Source organism: Rhinolophus ferrumequinum, chromosome 6, assembly GCF_004115265.2.
Source record: "Rhinolophus ferrumequinum isolate MPI-CBG mRhiFer1 chromosome 6, mRhiFer1_v1.p, whole genome shotgun sequence".
In the NCBI taxonomy this organism is placed as follows: Eukaryota; Metazoa; Chordata; class Mammalia; order Chiroptera; family Rhinolophidae; genus Rhinolophus; species Rhinolophus ferrumequinum.
The window spans coordinates 63,054,804-63,074,706 of NC_046289.1; the positions used below are offsets into that span (position 1 = coordinate 63,054,804).

At 40.1% G+C, this 19,903-nt stretch overlaps 1 protein-coding gene across 3 annotated transcripts in view; it reads left to right on the forward strand.

Annotated features, from left to right (window-relative positions):
* The window catches only part of ZNF106 (zinc finger protein 106), a 59,524-nt gene that overhangs the window by 22,838 nt on the left and 16,783 nt on the right, over positions 1-19,903 (forward strand). For 2 of the 3 annotated variants that reach the window (XM_033109701.1, XM_033109700.1), the window contains exons 5-12: positions 2,122-4,302; positions 5,378-6,011; positions 7,258-7,327; positions 8,645-8,799; positions 8,884-8,944; positions 9,428-9,772; positions 16,022-16,802; positions 19,264-19,319. In XM_033109701.1, the coding sequence (XP_032965592.1) occupies positions 2,122-4,302; positions 5,378-6,011; positions 7,258-7,327; positions 8,645-8,799; positions 8,884-8,944; positions 9,428-9,772; positions 16,022-16,802; positions 19,264-19,319 (4,283 nt within the window). The remainder of the gene's footprint in view (positions 1-2,121; positions 4,303-5,377; positions 6,012-7,257; positions 7,328-8,644; positions 8,800-8,883; positions 8,945-9,427; positions 9,773-16,021; positions 16,803-19,263; positions 19,320-19,903) is intronic. The other variant, XM_033109703.1, reaches the window with a different exon arrangement.

A 19,903-nucleotide genomic window follows, 5' to 3' on the forward strand; every position in this document is an offset into this window, starting at 1 on the left:
ATAAAAAGGAAGCAGTTTTTGTTATGTGAAAAGGTTTTTGAATAAGTCCTCCAAGAAGGAGACTTCCTTAGTTTTAAAATGTCAGTGGCAACATGGTACCGAAATTGTTCAGTTGCTCAGTCCACCAAATGACATTCTCACTACTTTCATTATAGCTGTAGTTTGCTCTTGTTTTAGGATGTTGGAGCCTCTGGGAGACCAACTTCTATTTTTGCTCTTACACTCACTCTTGATAAGCCATTACTAGCTTATCTGTGTAAATGATTAAACATTAAGCCAGGGTAAAAGAGCTTCTCAGTAAATTAGACATTTATATCATAGTTAACTATTCTTTGAGTATCCTAATACGCTTTTTGGTGACCTATTTATAGTCATCTACTGATTGCTTTATTAGTTTTTTTGTTTGTTTGTTTTTTTCCCCTCCATGAGGTTTTTAATTTAGAGTATTCTTTCTGGGCTGTGGGTTTAGCTGCATGCTATGGTCCCCTCAATCTAGCCAATTCATTAATGATCTAGGAATTCTGCTTTGTGACTGATTTATTGCCCAATTCTCCTCTCATTTCTGGATCACGTTAGTATAGCTGAGTCAGTGATCTCCTTGGATGTCAAAAGTAGCATAGGGGTTAGAAACAAAAGATAAAAGGAATTTGGCTAATGGTGCAAATATCCTGCAAGTGTATGTAATAACACTTCTCACTTGGGAACCCAGGCCCTCCTGTTTAGACATGGTTGTATTTCATAATGTAAGTGGGTATTTAAACTTTTAGGTAAATTAACTTTTAATTCTATCTTGTGAAAAAGGAAGAAATTCCAATTTGTGTCCAAAATCTTATAGATGTTAGAAGCTTTTAAAGCCAATTAAATTCAGTACTGAGTTTAAGATTTAATTCAAGTTCAGAGGAGGGAACCCAGCTACAGAAACTGTATTTTGGGATTTTCATTCTATCAAGGCCTAGGGGTTGAGTCCAGAGTAAGACGGCCACGGTCCAAATCTCTACCATACCACACTTACTGTCTGTAGTATTCTAGGCAAGCTACTAGTATTCTCTAATCTGGAGTATTCTCTAATCCTCTGTTTCCTCATCTGAAAAGTAGGAATAATAGGAATACTTGCTTTAGGGTTGTGAAAAGTTAATGAGATAATCTATATAAAGTGCTTAGCATTAAATGCCTAATAATTAGTAGGCACTCAATTAATTTTAGCTAGTATTATTCAATTTTCTGAGCACCTACCACATGCTAAAACATACCCTAGGCAGTTTATAGAGGAAAATGGTTTTGTACATATTCCTGTGATGTTTACTTAAACTTATTCACAGTTTTGTGGGCTCCTTGTCTAACAAGAATAGTTCATACAGCTGTAGCTTCTTTATAAAAACTTCTAGCACATGAAACTCCATGTAGCACTTAATGTGGGTGCTGCTTATTTGCTATGTGCTATTTTACTCCTGTTTATGACCTTAGTTATTTCCTCAGCTAGATTGTAAGCCCTTCAGGAACAGGAACTATGCATAAAAGCACACATTCAATGACTGTTAGTGGTGAACGAACAATGACTGTTCACCACTAACAGTCATTGAATGTGTGCTTGATGAGTGCTTATTAATGAAAGTGATTATGCAAAGTAAAATCTTACCATTTAAAATAGGTTAAGAAACTGGGTTTTTAAGAAAGAACCAATAACGGAAGAAATCATTAAGAGCAGCGAAACTTAAATTGTATTAACTACGATAACTAACCATAGCTACAAACTATAATTGTTTTTATTTTCGAAAAGCTGCATCATATAACAATAATAATGGGGACAAACCCCAGAACATCCCAAGAAAAACAGGAGCAGAAAAGGGAAGCTAGTATAAATATGTCAACTTCTTAATATTTCTGGAGTGATAGGAGAAACAGGTGTTGTTTAATTTCTAAATAAATTGTGAAATACATGTTTAACTCTATCATTGAAAGATAGGAAAGCTATTAGAAATAACTATTAGAAATAAAAGTGGACTCTATTATATATTCTAAGTAACCGGGATGGGAGGTCGAGGGGACGTTTGGTGGGTTATGCCTTTAAAGGAAGCGTAAGAATTCCTTTAAATCACTAACAAAAGCTGTTTTTTTTTCCAGACAAGATGAACCTTCCAATAGCAACCAAGAAGTAAACTCTGATGACAGGCGACCCCAACGGAGACGAGAAGACCGAATCCCTTACCAAGACAGAGAGAACTACAGCCAGCCAGCGTGGCATCATCGGGGACCCCCTCAGCGGGACTGGAAATGGGAGAAAGATGGCTTTAATAACACCAGGAAAAACAGCTTTCCACATTCTCTGCGGAACAGCGGTGGGCCCAGAGCATGTTCCAGGTGGCACAAGGGGGTGGCAGGCGGCTCATCCACCTGGTTTCATAACCACAGTAGTTCTGGAGGTGGCTGGCACTCGAATAATGGAACGGTAGATTGGAATCACAACGGTACAGGAAGGAATTCCAGTTGGCATTCGGAAGGAACAGGTGGCTTTTCCAGTTGGCACATGACCAGCAGTAACGGAGACTGGAAATCCAGCGTACGTAGCACAAATAGTTGGAATTACAGTAGCCCCGGAGACAAGTTTCAACCAGGCAGAAACAGAAACTCTAACTGTCAGATGGAAGACATGACTATGCTATGGAACAAGAAATCTAAGTCAAACAAATACAGTCAAGAGAGATATAATTGGCAGCGGCAAGGAAAGGACAAAGTTGGTACAGTTGCCACCTATAGAGGTCCTTCTGAAGGATTTGCAAGTGATACATTTCATTCACAAGGCTTACTTGACTTCAATTTTGAGCAGCTGGAAAGCCAAACCACTAAACAAACCGACAGCATATCTTCCAAAATCGGTGGGAAGAATGGCAGTGTAGCAAGGGAAAAACTCCGTCGCTGGACTCCTTACCCTTCCCAGAAGACTCTGGATTTACAATCGGGAATGAAAGAAGTCACTGGTAACAAGTCAGAAGTGATAGATAAGCCTTTCTTTGATTTTACTTTAATAGCAGGAACGCAAGAGCCCCAGATTGAAGAAACAAATAATTGCCCAAAGCTGAAAACACAAAAAGAAACACGTACTGGATCTCTTAATCACAAAGCCACTTCTGATTGTACTGCTTCCTACGAGGTGGTGAGAGAATGCCCCATTGTTGAAAAACCTGAACAAGAGCATAACTTAAATAAGATGCCATCTTTAAAATCCCCACTTCTTCCAATTCCAATGACTAAATCAATCCCTCAAAAGCAAGATTCAAAGAATCCCTCAAAAAACACCAAAATGAATTCTTTTTTTTCTGGAGAACACTCAAATCCCTTGAACAAACCCACTGTGGAAGACAATCATGGTTCTTCTTACATGTCCAAATCGCAAAGTTCATGTCCTCGTGTTTTAAAAGGGAATAAAAATACATTGGGTACTCAAAGGGAACCTGATGAAAATTTAAGTGATACATTACAAAAAGCCAAAGAGGTGCTACAGTGTCATGAGTCTTTGCAAAACCCACTTCTTAGCACTTCTAAAAGGATCAGAAACTACACAAAAGCAAGTAGGAATGTAGAAGAGTCTGAAAAAGGATCTTTGAAGATTGAGTTTCAAGTACACTCATTAGAAGATGAAAGTGATGAAGAGATATCTGACACAGAAAAGCATGGAACAAAAATTGGAACCCTGGGTTCTGCAACTACAGAAGTTTTATCCTGCAGCACTCACAATGCTAATGAGAAAGAGGGAGATGACCAAAACCTGAAAACATCTAGAAAACTATCCACTTCCCCATGTAAGTCAACAGTTCACCAGAAAGAATCTGAATTACAAATTACATCTGTAGCCAGTCCACACCCTGGCTTACTGCTAGACTTGAAAACCTCGCTAGAAGAGGTACAGGCTGATGACCCTGTTAAATCTCACGTATCTTATGAAACAGAAGGCTTTGAGAGTCCTAGCTTGGACTCAGAGCTTCAAAAAAGTGATACAGCTCAGCCCTCAGGCCTTCTCCTGCCTGAACTAAGTAAGCTTGGCTTTCCTGCCTCACTCCAAAGAGATCTCAGCCGGCACATTAGTTTGAAGAGCAAAACTGGAGCACACCTTCCTGAGCCAAACCTCAATAGTGCTCGCCGCATTCGCAATATTAGTGGTCATCGAAAGAGTGAGGCAGAGAAGGAATCTGGGCTCAAGCCAACCCTTCGGCAGATTTTAAATGCATCTAGGAGAAATGTCAACTGGGAACAGGTCATTCATCAAGTAACCAAGAAAAAGCAAGAGCTGGGCAAAGGCTTACCCAGGTGTGTGCCTCTTTTCAGTATCCATTTTTCTTTCTTTTCTTTGACCCTGGTCAAGAGAATTCTTGTTACATGTAATTAAATGTTTGCCAAAAATATGTGTTGTAGATGTCTGGTTTAAATATCAGAGTGACTCCTACTCTATAACAAATGGAATAAAGTGTTTCCTAGCAGGAAATTCAGGTTAAAAGAAGGGTACCTACTTTTGAGAAATGAGATGGGGACATAGAAAAAAACCTTCAGAAAGCCAACACTTCGGTTTTAGGGGCCAGAAAATGACAGCAAAACAAAACAAAACAACAAATGTATAAATCTGTATCTATCTGTAGATTTTAATGAGTGGTGCAACTTTTAAGTATAACTGTTCTCATTGCCTTTTACTCAGGACCTGTGGGTAGTTACCCTTCTGTATGTACTCTGGGCATTATGTTCTCTTAAGTCCTTGAGTAAATTTTTGGCTCTTCATCGTATGTGGAGACACTTAACTTTTCTGAATGGTAAAGCAGTGTTCAACATAGGTTTGCTACTTGAAAATCATCCTGCTATATTATGATTATGTTTTCCTCAAGGCTTAAATTTCTATCCTTATTTGAAATAACATATTTATTGTGCCCCTTATTCCTTTTCCATAACTTATTGAGATTTCCCATAACATTGAGATTATAAAGTTCTCAGTATAGTAAGTATCTGGCACTTGGGAATGCTCAATAGATATTTTTATTTGCTTTTTGGTTTGTTTGCTGATAAACATTACGTACTTGTTGGTAGTTTCGAGCTCCATGTTTAATAAAATCCTCAATTTTTACTCCCTCAAATGTATTCTTATAGCTGTACACAAACCTCTAATGTAGTACTTGTTACATTACAATACTTACAGTTATTTTCTTTATGTCTTACAGTTATTTACTTTAATACTTATAGTTATTTACTTTAACTCTTAGACTGTGAGCGCCTTGAGGGAAGAAACCATCTTATTTATATTTGTAACCTTGTTGCTTAACAGAACCTGGTACATTAGCTGATGCTCCCCTCTCCCAACCATGTTGGTATATGATTTCTTTCTTTTTTCCTTCTTAAGGTTTGGCATAGAAATGGTGCCTTTAGTTCAGAATGAACAAGAAGTCTTGGATTTGGATGGGGAGCCTGATCTGCACGATCTAGAAGGATTTCAGTGGGAAGGTGTTTCCATTTCTTCATCCCCTGGGTTGGCAAGGAAGCGAAGCCTCTCGGAGAGCAGCGTGATCATGGACAGGGCTCCTTCTGTGTATAGCTTCTTCAGTGAGGAAGGTACAGGCAAAGAACATGAGCCCCAGCAGATTTTTGCACCTAGTCACTCCCTGAGGGTGGCAGAGAATCAGAAAACCACCGTGGGCCTTAAGCAGGAAGTGACACCTCTGGCTGCTTCCCTAAGAACCGGTGAAAGGGCTGAAAATGTTGCTACTCGAAGACGACATAGTGCACAGTTATCCTCTGACTGTACGATACCTTTGATGCGTTTGGCAAAAGACCTGAACAGCCAGGAGAGTTCTACACCCCCTTCAGAGAATCGGAATGTCCAGGAGGGTAACGGAGAAGGAAACTGTTTGTCATCCAATGCATCCTCAGCCCTTGCAATCTCCAGTTTGGCCGATGCAGCTACAGACAGTAGCTGTACCTCTGGTGCTGAACAAAATGATGGCCAGAGCATTAGGAAGAAACGGAGAGCCACTGGAGTGAGTATGATTCCCTGTGCCTTTTGTAGAACATTCCATATAGTGACTTGGCTGTTGTGAGAAAGATTTAACTGTTTAATTTTTCTTGGGTGCCTTGGGGTTGTGGTTCTCCCTACTCTGGAATGGAAGACTTGTGAGGCTCTTACTCTTCCTTTCCTATTCTTATCCTACTGGTTTCTTGCCCTGAGTAATTCTGCTAAGTTAGATGTAATTGAATATGAATGTACAGTACTAGGAAAATATGAAGTCATCTCTATAACTGGTCACCAAGCCAGTGATTTCTTTTTATCACCTGACAAGGAATAAGCCACATCTTCAGCTGTAATTTGATCTGTTTCCATGAGGCAGTCTGTACTGCTACTAAAGGAAGGCATTCCAGTGTGCCTGTGTGGGGCGTGTGTGCTTGTTGGATCCAGGAGTTCTAGGCTTAACACTAAGGTGGTTTTAATACTAACAGAGTGCATCTATATGAGCATCGTCTGAGAAGTATTCGGAGTCTGTTACTCTGTTCTTTGTACTTCAGTGACCCAGCCTGGACCTTTCAGAATCCACCCCTGCACTGACACCACTTCTCTCTGGCATCTCTGTTGCTAATATTGCTTAACCCTTTTAGGAACCCTTTCTGAAAAGAAAGAATTGTGGTGATGATATAGTCTGGAATCTGGTACTGTGAGAACGTGCACTGTTTGCTTTAATACTGAGGCAGTATAGCAGAGGAGATAAGGGCATGGGTTATAGACCGGGGTTCAAATCCCACCTCTGCCCCCTTTGAGCTAGACACTGTAGTGGATATTGTCAGATGAGAGATTGTCCTATGACAAAGCTAATATCTTAGGGTTTGTCTCAATAGACTGTTTAGCTTGTTGTTGTAAAGATTTTATTGCTGAAATTGAAAGTATAATAGAAACTATGCCGTGGTGAAATCAGATATACGTATCATTGACTTTGTCCACACTTTTCTCTATGCCTTGCTGAGATTTGAAATGCTTTGCCTACGTGTTGTGGGCTTTACCACCTCTAGAATGCTAAGAAGGCACTTGACTTTAGATTGCTTTGTTAAAATCATATACATTCATTCAACTAATATTTTAGTTGATATCACATGTGTTAGACTCCTACTATCCTGTTAGAGGTGGTAGCAATAATGAAGAATATCGTATGACTGTCTCAGAACTGATGGTTTTTTTCCCTCCTGCATAATAGCCTTTATATATTTAATATTACTCACCTTTCTTTATTTTCTCAGGATGGATCTTCTCCCGAACTCCCAAGTCTTGAGAGGAAAAATAAAAGAAGGAAAATTAAAGGAAAGAAAGGTATAGTGCAGAATATTCTGGCAGAAAGAAATTGTTCTTATAGCAATTCAGCCGTTTTGCAACTTGACACAGAGTATAGCTTGTGGTTATTAAACACTGATCACCCATTTATTATTATTATTTTTTTCATTTTTGTTGTCTTGCTTAAGGGCGTAGGAAACTTTGATTTCCTACTATCTACAGTAGCAGCTATAGAAGAAATATGTGATGCCACATAGATCTTCTAAACTAAAGTTAATATATGTCTTGGACAAATTGAGTTCAACATAAAGCAGAAGGTCTTATTGGATCTTTTTAATGGATGAAGAGGAACAGGACTTTAGTAAAAATTTTATCCATGTTGATCATTTATAGCCATTTCTCTCACTTTCCGTTTTTGAAGTGTCTTGGTTGCTTTTCTCATGTGAGTTAAGTAGTTAATGTGGCTCCCTGACTGGGGTGCTTCTACAACACTTGCTTTCCACTTACTGAAACCCTATTCCAGTATAAGGGCTCGTGTGGGAAGGGATTGGATAAGCCTTAGGTGATGTGATGGATAAGGATGACCCCAGTTTTCGGCTGGGGCAACTGTGTAGATGATGGTATCGTTTGTAGAGCTAGAACACTCTATATGAGAAGAGCAGGTTGAAAATAGAGGAAGATGATGAGTTCCCTTTGGATCCCTTGAATTAAAGGACCTTAGAGACACTTAGGTAGTTGGATATGTGGGTCTGGAGTTTAGTAAAGAGGTCTTGGCATATTGAATGGGAGAGACAAATACATACACATAGTAGAACATTTTATTTAAAGTAACTTAAGTGTACTATTTCAAAGCTATATCTCCTTCAGGAAGACTTCTGTAATAAAGAGAACTATTTTATGGTAACTAACAGACTAGAAATATATGGATTGGGAGGAGAGTGCAAGCAGTTCAGGTTTGGGGCCCAATCTAAGCACAAACCTTCGGTGAATAGGGTGGTAGATAAAGGAAGAATGGAAAATTTTGAAAACTACAACAGTTGATTTACGTGGGACAAAGATTTCACTTGGCCGGGTGGTGGTGGAAGATGGTGGGTGATCATGTAAGATGGTACCACGTGGTTGTGTACTTGAACTTCAGAGGTGCCTCCATCTTAACAATTCTCATTTTTGATTTCTAGCTCTGACAATGTCGGGTTTAACTACATGATTTGTGAGGTTTAATGAGTCTCCAGTGACCTATTGGGGAGAAAATAAAGGCTTATCCTAGATAATTGATGTAGTTCTATCTTTTGAGGAGCTGTATTATTAAAGAGAAGTCTCCAGTATTAAACTGAGTCTCATGGTTTCTTTTGGCAGAACGTTCTCAGGTTGACCAGCTGCTGAATATTTCTTTAAGGGAGGAAGAACTAAGCAAATCATTGCAGTGCATGGATAACAGCCTTCTGCAAGCCCGTGCAGCACTTCAGACAGCTTATGTTGAAGTTCAGAGGCTACTTATGCTCAAGCAGCAGGTAACAGCAGGTGCAACATTTAATGAAAATGGATCGTCTCCAAAGTTGGATTTCCAAATGCTTAACAAAATACTTTATTTTTAGATAACTATGGAGATGAGTGCACTGAGGACCCACAGAATACAGATTCTACAGGGATTACAAGGTATTTAGAGAAAATCTGATAGATTGGGTTCTCTGTAGCTTGTGACTTTTTGTTCCCTATAAAGGGGAATTCAAGTAGCCATGAAAAGGTCATATGATTTGTCTCATGTCTCCTTCGTTTCATTCTTCTATAGGAAGGCCTGTGAGACTGTACATCCCCCAGATACTTAGCAATGGAGACAGTATGTTACAGAAAGAGCCTTGGGTCAGGAATCAAAAGACCTTGGCGGTTCAAACTTGGCTGTTCCCTTAGTATCTATGTGACTTTGGATAAGTCAGTTAAAATCTGAAAAATTAGAATGTTAATGCCTATTCTGTCTGTATCCTTGGTGGTGGTTTAGATTAGATGACAACTAATTTGAAGAATTATGAGGGACTTGAAAATTCCCTGGTAATCTTTAAAAACACAACAAATTGGCTAAGAAACAAGTGACTTTTCGGAGACCATTTTTGCATTTGGACGTATGTGTGTTTCCCATTCTAGAAACGTATGAGCCTTCTGAGCGCGCACACCAGGTTCCCTGTAGTAGCCTTACACGAGAACAAAGGAGCAGTAGATCTCAAGCAGCAGCTGATGCCACGCTGCTGCCTACTCCCTTTCTCCCAGTTTTTCTGGAGCCTCCATCTTCTCATGTGTCTCCATCATCCACCGGAGCCCCTCTCCAAGTAACCACATCTCCTACTTTCCAAGCCCATGGAAGTGTTCCTGCTCCAGACTCATCGGTTCAGATTAAACAAGAACCTATGTCTCCTGAACAAGACGAGAATGCGAATGCTGTGTCACAAGGCTCTCCTTGCAGTGTGTCCAAGGAATTACTGCAAGCTAATAGTATGTAAACTTTTCTCTGGGTTAAGGGCAACCCTGTGGTGGATCTAGGGCAATCTTATATCAGTGATGTAAAGCTATGCTTGCCCATTAAAACGAAAGTTATTACAATTAATTTTTCTTGAGGTTTCCTTCATTTAAGAGGGTTATTTAAATGTCAGTAACTTTCCCCTAACTTTTCTGTAATACAGGATTACTAAATTGGCTTTGTATTAGCATCTGAAAGATTCCATTATAAGGATTGGTGCAGAATTATTTAGTTTGGGGGAGATAAGTGGGGTTGACGTTGTTCAGTCAATTTTCTAAATAAGATATATCTTCTGAATTTCTAGCACTTACCTGTCTGTATCATCTAGGGTACAAGCCAGGATTAATATAAGCCTGAGAGTCAGGTGGCCATGATGAAAGGCTTTGGGTTTGGGATCATCTAATGGGAACTTGAGTGGTTTTGAGAAATAACCAAGGTTTTTTGTCTTTTCATAAAATAACACTCACCTGGTGACTATTTGGAACAACTTTTAAACAACTTAAAATCTTATCTGACGTTTACGTAACCACAATGGTACTTTATTGAAAGTTAAGTAAAAACTAAGCAAACTGACATTTTGTGATTTCTTGAGCCAAAACAAAAAGTCTGAAGAATTACCCTAGATTTTGCTAACCTGTTGCAACACTAATCTGTAGCATATGTATATTATCTTTCATTTGAGCCAAAACAAAAAGTCTGAAGAATTACCCTAGATTTTGCTAACCTGTTGCAACACTAATCTGTAGCATATGTATATTATCTTTCATATTGAATTTTGTTGCTTTTATGTGGACAATATTCGGCATTTTTTTCAAAAAACTAGTAATGAAGCAATATAATGACTTTTTAAGCTAATTTTTCAAAAGTAGCTTTTATTAGATTTCTTTTTCTCATTGCAAAAGTAATTCATGTTTATTGTAAATAATTGGGAAACTATTAAAATGTAGACTTTTTCTCCCAGAGTTATTTTTTTTTAAATTAGTTTCAGGTGTACAAAGAAGCATAATAGTTAGACATTTAAACCCCTCATAATAACCTACCCGCCCCAGCTACTATCCCTCTGACATCTTATATAGCTATTATAATACCATCGACTATCTTCCCTAGGTTGTACTCCACATCCCATGTTTATATATACCTATATATTTAGTTGTAGTTGACATTCAATATTATTCTACTTCAGCTCTTCAGGTGTGTAGTGCATTGGTCAGGCATCTACACAGTCTATGACGTGAGACTCCTGATAAGTCTAGTGCCCATCTGGCACCTTACATGATCTTTACAACATTATTGGTTATATTCCCCATACTGTATTAACTATCAATTTATATTTCTTTTTTGTTTGTTTGTTTCTAATTTTTTAATTTATTTATTGGGGTGACAATTGTTAGTAAAATTACGTAGATTTCAGGTGTATAATTCTGTATTACATCATCTATAAATCCCATTGTGTGTTCACCACCCAGAGTCATTTCTCCTTCCATCACCATATATTTGTATATTTCTTAATGCCTTCACCTTTTTCACCCTAACCCGAACCCCATTCCCATCTATCACCCTGATAGATCTAGTACCTGTCTGACACCATACCTAGTTATTACAATATTGTTGACTATATTCCTGATGCTATAACTTACATCCCCATGACTACTGTATGACACCCAATTTATTATTATTATTATTTTTTAATTGGGGAATATTGGGGAACAGTGTGTTTTTCCAGGACCCATCTGCTCCAAGTCAAGTCGTTTTCAATCTAGTTGTGGAGGGCGCAGCTCACTGGCCCATGTGGAAATTGAACCAGTGATCTTGGTGTTATGAGCACTGCGCTCTAATCAACAGAGCCAATTGGCCGCCCCCAATTTGTTCTTCTTAATCCCTTCCCCTTTCACCCATCCTTAAAGAAGTCTCTCTAAGAGTCCTTGTAATACAGGTTTGGTGGTGATGAACTCCTTCAACTTTTTCTTGTCTGGGAAGCTCCTTATCAGTCCTTCAATTCTAAATGACAGCCTTGCTGGGTAAAGCAATCTTGGTTGTATGTCATTACTTTTCATCATTTGGAATATTTCCTGCCACTCCCTTCTTACCTGCAAAGTTTCTGTTGAGAAATCCGCTGACAGACTTATGGGGGGGCTCCCTTGTAGGTAACTAACTGCTTTTCTCTTGCTGCGTGTAAGATTCTCTCTTTGTATTTAAACTTTGACATTTTCATTATGATGTATCTTGGTGTTGACCTCTTTGGGTTTATCTAGTTTGGGACTCTGTGTGCTTCCTGGACTTGTATGTCCATTTCCTTCACCAGATTAGGGAAGCTTTCTGTCATTATTTCTTCAAATAGGTTTTCAGTTCCTTGCTGTCTCTCTTCTCCTTCTGGTACCCCTGTAATGCGAATGTTGGTATGCTTGATATTGTCCTGGAGGCCCCTTAAATTCTCCTCAATTTTTTGGATTCTATTTTCTTTTTGCTCTTCTGGTTGGGTGTTTTCTGCTATCTTATCTTCTGCATCACTGATTGGATCCTCGCTTCATCTAATCTACTGTTGATTCCCTGTGATATGTTCTTCGTTTCCATTATTGTATCCTTTTTCTGACTGGTTCTTTTTCATGGTTTCCATCTCCATTTTTATGAGCTCATGGAACATTCCTATAACCAGTGTTTGGAACTCTGCGTCTGAGATTGCTTATCTCCGTTTTGTTTAGTTCTTTTTCTGGAGCTTTGTTCTGTTCTTGTATTTGGGACATGTTTCTTTATTTTTATTTTTATTTTTATTTTTTAATTTTTTGTTGTTGTTGGGGAACAGTGTGTTTTTCCAGGGTCCATCAGCTCCAAGTCAAGCCATCATCCTTTAGTCTAGTTGTGGAGGGCACATCTCAGCTCCTCGTCCAGTCACCATTTTCAATCATTAGTTGCAGGGTATGCACCATCCTATGCGGGAATTGAACTGGCAACCTTGTTGTTAAGAGCTTGTGCTCTAACCAACTGAGCCATCCGGCCGCCTCCTGGGACATTTTTCTTTGTCTCTTCATTAAGACTGACTCCTTATGTTTGTTTCCGTGTGTTAGGTAGGGCTTCTATGTCTTCTGGTCTTAGTAGAGTGGCCTTATATAGTAGGTGTCCTGCAGGGTTCAGTGGCGCAGTCTTTCTGGTCATCTGAGCCATGAGCTCCAGGAGCGTCCCTTGTGTGGGTTGTGTGTGCCCTCCTCTTGTAATTGAGCCTTGGTTGATAATTGCACAACAATGTGAGGAACTGACCCTTGGGCTCACTTGTTGTGAGGACTGGCGTTGACTACAGTGGAAGAGTTGTGCAGGCGCCAGGATCTGCCTCAGCAGGACTCTGGTGTCTGCCCAATCCGCCCCTTGGGTGTGTGGTACTCGGAGGCGGCTGGGTGATGCTCCAACTCGTTTTGAAGCTGGCTACTGGGGGCGCTAGCCCCAGGACCACCTTGGAGGGGATCCGCTGTAGGTCTACTTCAGCCACAGCCTGTGCCCCACCGGGGGCCACCTAACGCGAGCCAGAGAGAAATTCACAGATGTCTGCTGCCTGTGCTGTGCTTGGAAACGCCTTGAGAGACCAAGCCGCGAACCAAGGCCAGCTGCTGCTAGTGCCGGCTTAGGCCTGCTCAGCCAGAGGTACAGGACACACTCAAGCCAGATGCTCCTTGTCTAGGTTCCGCAAACCTTTGAGAGACCCTAGGAAAGTGCAGCTTGTGGCAAGACAAGCGGTCTGCATGGAAAAGCCCCTGGAAGCAGTCTGGGTATGCCCAGAATTGGGCGGGGCGGGGTCTTGAATTGCTAGGGTGTGGCAGTCAAATGGTGAAGAGTCAGAAATGGCAGCTGCCTGTGTTCCCACGCAGGGAAGGGGAAGGGCTCAACAAAGAAACAATGGCCTCCACCAGCCCTTCTGTCCACGAGAAAGCCACCTCTCCAGCCCCCATCCCAAGCCAGACAACTCAGTTCCCCACCATTTGTCCCTGCCTCCTTTCCAGCTGCTGCCCCAGTGCTGGAGCTCAGAGCGAGTGATTCTGTTGGTGGGTAAGTACATGCGCAGTCCCTTTAAGAGGAGCTCCTGTGAGTGCAGCCACGCTGTCTCACTTAGTCACCGTCTTCACTGTTTTTCACAACCAAAAATTATGGGGACTTCTCTCCCCGGAACTGGGAACCTGTGCTGGGTTTGTGCTGGGATCTCTCACTTCTTTAGGGGATGGGGCGACCCCCACAGCTGAAATAGCCCTCCTGATCTTTAATGGTCACACCTGGGTATGGGACCAGCCTGTGCTGCGTCTCTGTCCTTCCTACCAGGACTAGAGGTGGCTTCTTCTGCATGCCCTTAGTTGAATTTTTTTTTTTTTTTTTTAAGATTTTATTGGGGATAGGGAACAGGACTTTATTGGGGAACAGTGTGTACTTCCAGGACTTTTTTCCAAGTCAAGTTGTCCTTTCAATCCTAGTTGTGGAGAGTGCCATTCAGCTTCAAGTTGTTGTCCTTTCAGGATTAGTTGTGGAGGGAGCAGCTCAGCTCCAGGTCCAGTTGCCGTTGTTAGTTGCAGGGGGCGCAGCCCACCATTCCTTGCGGGACTCGAGGAATTGAACCCGCAACCTTGTGGTTGAGAGGATGCACTCCAACCAACTGAGCCATCTGGGAGCTCAGCGGCAGCTCAGCTCAAGGTGCCGTGTTCAATCTTAGTTGCAGGGGGCGCTGCTCACCATCCCTTGCGGGAATCGAGGAATCGAACTGGCAACCTTGTGGTTAAGAGCCTGCGCTCAACCAACTGAGCTATCTGGGAGGCAGTTCAGCTCAAGGTGCCATGTTCAATCTTAGTTGCAGGGGGCAGAGCCCACCATCCCTTGCGGGACTCGAGGAATTGAACTGGCAGCCTTGTGGTTGAGAGCCCACTGGTCCATGTAGGAATCAAACCGGCAGCCTTCGGAGTTAGGAGCATGGAGCTCTAACCACCTGAGCCACTGGCCGGCCCCGGCCTTAGTTGAATTTTGATGTGGTTATGAGAGAAGGTAAATATAGTATTTACCTACTGCGTCTTCTTGGTTCTAGATATTTTATTATATATTACTTCAGTCTTTTCTTTTGGGTAACTGTTTTTTCCAGGACCTATCAGCTCCAAGTATAGTTGTTGTCCTTCAATCTAGTTGTGGAGGGTGCAGCCCAGCGCCAAGTCCAGTCGCCATTTTCAATCTAGTTGCAGGGGGCGCCACCCACCATCCTATGTGGGAATCGAACTGGCAACCTTACTGCCAAGAGCATGCGCTCTAACCAACTGAGCCAACCCACCGCCCCTATTTCAGTCTTTCTTAAATCATAAATGTTTGTGTGTTTACATGTAGCCTTTATATTAGGTTGGTACAAAAGTAGTTGCGGTTTTTTTGCAATTTTTAACGTTTTAAACTGCAATCACTTTTGCACCAACCTAAATACAAAAGGACAAATCATAGTTTGTTATAAACCTTCCTTTTTTTCACCTAATATGTTGTGATCATTTCCTTGTGTCATAAAAATAATTCATCTAAACTATTTTACTAGTTGCATAATATATGAGAAATTACATAATAATCTGGCTGTGCAATAATTCGTGTAATCTCCTTTGAATATTTAGGTATTTCCCCCCTTTTTTTTTTTTTTTAGTATTCTGTATAACACTACATTGTATATGTCTTTGAGTATGTCTGTGATTATTTCATCAATTTAAATTCAGAGACATGAAATAACTAAGTCAAATAAAATAGACATTTTTAAGTCAGCTGAAATTTTAACTGCTACTGTTATGTAGCAAAACTGGATGATGTGCAGGTAAAATGCATAGTGAAAACTTAGAAGAAATAAAGGTGAATGCACTTCAGCTAAGTAAATACTTAAGTGTCTACTAAAAATAAAACAATTTTAGTATGTGGACATTTCAAATAAGAAAGAAAGAAAAACGATTAATAGAAACAATCCCTGCCTATAAGGATCTTTTATAGGATATAAGACGTGCACATTATTTGTGAGATGAATCCAAGGCAAAATGTAGTAAGTGCTTTAATGGAAATTTGTGTAAGTTATGAGAAGCTGAGGGGTGAGATAACAGCTCTAATAGTCATGGCTTAGTTAACATATTATTGAAATATCATTATTTAGTAGAGACAGAGTCAGTCAGTGACAGATAATTACAATTTATGACTATAAATAGTAGACACAAAAAAATGCAACAATTTTTTTCTTCTCAATTCAGGAGAAATCAGTGAATGTTGCCCAGTTTATCCAGGCATCGCTGCGACATCGTCCTTATCGGAACAAACAGAAAGTTTTCATGAGCCTACCCAAGAACTGAAGTTTTCTGTGGAGCAAGGAAATACCAGAAACAGAGAAATCACTCCCTCTTGCCAATCAGTTGGTCTTCCTGGCATAAATAATGAAGGTGAAGAGCCAAACAAAGTCAATAGTGGGTCTGAAGCCTGTACCAGCTCTTTTCCAAGATTGTCCTTTGCTTCAGAAACCCCTTTAGAGAAGGAGCCTCACTCTCCAGCTGACCAGCCTGAACAACAAGCAGAGTCCACTCTGACATCAGCTGAAACTAGGGGAAACAAGAAAAAGAAAAAACTCAGGAAGAAGAAAACTCTGCGGGCTGCGCATGTTCCTGAGAACAGTGACACTGAGCAGGATGTATTTACTGCTAAACCTGTGAGGAAAGTGAAAACTGGAAAGTCAACTAAAGGAGGAAAAGTAACAACCTCCACATGGGAAGATAGCAGAACTGGTCCTGAACAAGAAAGTGTCAGAGATGAGCCAGATAGCGACTCTTCTCTGGAAGTCCTAGAAATTCCTAATCCTCAGTTAGAAGTAGTGGCCATTGATTCTTCTGAATCTGGAGAAGAGAAACCAGACAGCCCATCTAAGAAAGATATTTGGAACTGCTCAGAGAAAAACGCATTAGAAACTTCTCGTTCTGGTTGTGATGAAGTTACCTCTACTAGTGAGATTGGCACTCGCTATAAAGATGGTATCCCTGTAAGGTAAGGATGTTGTATTGGTTCAATCAGAACAACTTTCGTCATTTTCCTTTTCTTAAAAAATAGAACTTTTTGTTATGACGCAGAATTTTTTAAAGAATCTGATTTATAAAAAGTCAGTAGGACTTATGGATGTGGGAGAATCAAACCTTGGCAGTGGAGATTTTCTGCTTTCTCATTTATGTTATACCGTATTTCCCCCAAAATAAGACCTAATCGGAAAATAAGCCCTAGCATGATTTTTAAGGATGCTCGTAATATAAGCCCTACCCCAAAAATAAGCCCCAGTTAAGATCATCAGCCAGATAGACGCATTTAGTACGTCTGTTGCAACACACGACGGACGTATTGTATTATAAAATAATAATATTAATATGTAATTAAATATAAATAAATAATATTGACATTAATACTTAAAATAAATGATAATATAAATTATGATTAAGTATTTGTAAATACCCAAGCGGGCTCAAGCGGGCACCTTTGGAAGAGAGATAAATACCTGGGTAAACAGATGAACTCAAGACTTATTGCCAAATGACCAATTGGAGTACAGACACAACACATGAATAACATGGGCACTTGATAACCAACAGACGTGGTTGTGTCTAATATAAATCTTCATAATTCAGCATGTCGTATGTGTTTAACGGATGTACTTAATGCACTCGAGTGAAATAAAGAAACGTTTTCTGGATTTTGGTGCCTGCAATTTCTCGTCGCTTTTGTGTGGACCATCATTCTTAACTGTTATCATTTTTGTTGCCACTCCTGTCTCGTAAGTCTTCAGTTAACACTTGATTTAGTGGTAGATTTAAAGGGAATAATATTTTGGCCCCCAGACAAGATGAGTGGAAAAAGAAAGAGCTATTCTGTCGAGTACAAGAAAGGAACCGTGGAGGACTCCCTGGGCAAGAATCTTACAGCTTTCTGCAAAGAGAAGTTGGATCTCCAAATGGTCCGAAAATGGCGAGTAGAGTATGATAACCTCAGTCAACAGGTGGACGAGAGAAATGCTAAGAAGTGTAAGTGTGGATCAGGTCGGCAACCATTATTTCCTGAGCTGGAAGACATCATCTGTGAATGGATTGCTCACAGGAGAGCAAAGGCTTTGGTTGTGCGTAGGGCTGATATTTAAGCATTTGCCCTTGCAGTGGTACCACAGTTAGAAATATCCCCAGAAGAATTCAAAGCATCACAACTGGCTGGATGGCTTCCTTCAGCGATATGAGCTATCTCTAAGAAGATCGACAACACTGTTCAAGCTGGAAGATACTGAAGTTATTAAACGTGCACTTACATTCAAGTTCTTTGTTGATGGCATAGACTTTTCTAAAGACCAACTCTCCAACATGACTGCTATGGATGAACCTGCAGTGTTTATGGGCCAAGGATCTCAAACGACATTTGATCAGAGGGGTGCCTCGTCAATCTACATTCCCTCCACTGGTTACAAAAGTGCATGTGTTACCTGTATTTTGGCAATTTGGATGGAAAGAAAGCCGCACCTCTAATCATCGCTAAGGGCGAGAAAGATAAGGTTGAACGTGTTTCAGGCATTTATGTTCTTGAAACCAAAAAAGCCTGGTGCACACAAGCAGTTATAAAGAAGTGGGTCGATTTAATGCTGCCACCTGTTTTGTGAGGTGGCCAAAGAGGTCTGCTAGTCTGGGATTCAGCCATCACTCACTGCGCTAAAGACATGAAGAACTTCCTTGCAGAGAGAAGAACAGATCAAATAATGATTCCCGCAGGAATGACTGCCTATTTCCAGAGTCTTGATATTGCAGTAATCAAGCCATTCAACGACCATTTGCGCATGGAAATCAATGACTACACTGAAAATAGAATGGCGAGAAATCAGTGTGGAAACTTTGTGAAGCCTAGCCTGCAAGAGATCGTGACTTGGGTGAAGACTTCATGGGATAATATCACTGACAGCCATGTTACCAATGCACTACGAGCAGGCTACATGCACAAGAAGTGCTCATTTAAGGAGAGCTCTTAACATGAGAGCTCTTAACGTGGACATGAGAGATTGGGGCCAATGGTTCTACAGGAAGTGGAGTTGTAAGAAATTCAAGCCAGAATTCGGGGTTTGGAGAGTTATGATGATGTTCCAGAAGAAGATGACGTGAGTGTACTTGAATAAATGTAGATTTTTGTCCATGAATAAATGTAGATTGCAATACATGAAAAAAATAAGACATCCCCTGAAAATAAGCCCTAATGCATCTTTTGGAGCAAAAATTAATATAAAACCCAGTCTTATTTTCGGGGAAATACGGTAAAATATTTACTGTACTTTTATTTCCTTTTATGTAGAAATTTCAGGTGGAAAGATGATCTCATATCATTATTACTTGGCCCCATTGATTAGAATAACCCTTTGCAGGAAAATTTAAGTTTTACTACCTGTCCCATTCACACAGAATCTAAGAATACTTTTGCTATTATTTTGTAGTGTGGCAGAAACTCAGACTGTGATCTCCTCCATAAAAGGATCAAAGAACTCTTCAGGTATTTGGTTGTTCAGTTTTATTTAAATTAACCAAAGAGCAAAAGGCTTGTAAATGTTAGAGCCAGGGTTTAAATCTATTTAAATATGTTTATAGAATAGGGAGCAGGAGTTACCTCCAAAAGGATTGCTTTGACCAGCGGTTATGGTATTTCTAAATCCTTAAACCCTGGCTTTTCAGTGTCTTACTCCCATCTCTCTTACCTGGCTGTCTTATCTGTTCAACTAATTAATAATAAAGTTTCACTGGTTCCAGGCATTTTTGCTTGAGGAGGAACTGCTTAAAGAATAATGCCTTACTCAATGAAATAACTGGCAGCAGAGGAGACTGGATGTAGAGAGATATTTGGTACCTTCCAGTTATCACTAAAAAACTCATTATATAAGTATTGTTTTCTTAAGTGAAAGACCTTCCCTGCCTTCTTTTATTGTGAAATCTTCATAATGAAGATCAAAATGTGGTATTTTGCTAGGGAAAGTAGGCTTTAAGGAGAATCCAGGGACCACTGTATTATGTACTAGTTTTGAGTTTTGAGTATCTTTTCAGGCATAAGCAAACATGTTTCTGAAACATATTCTTGATTTC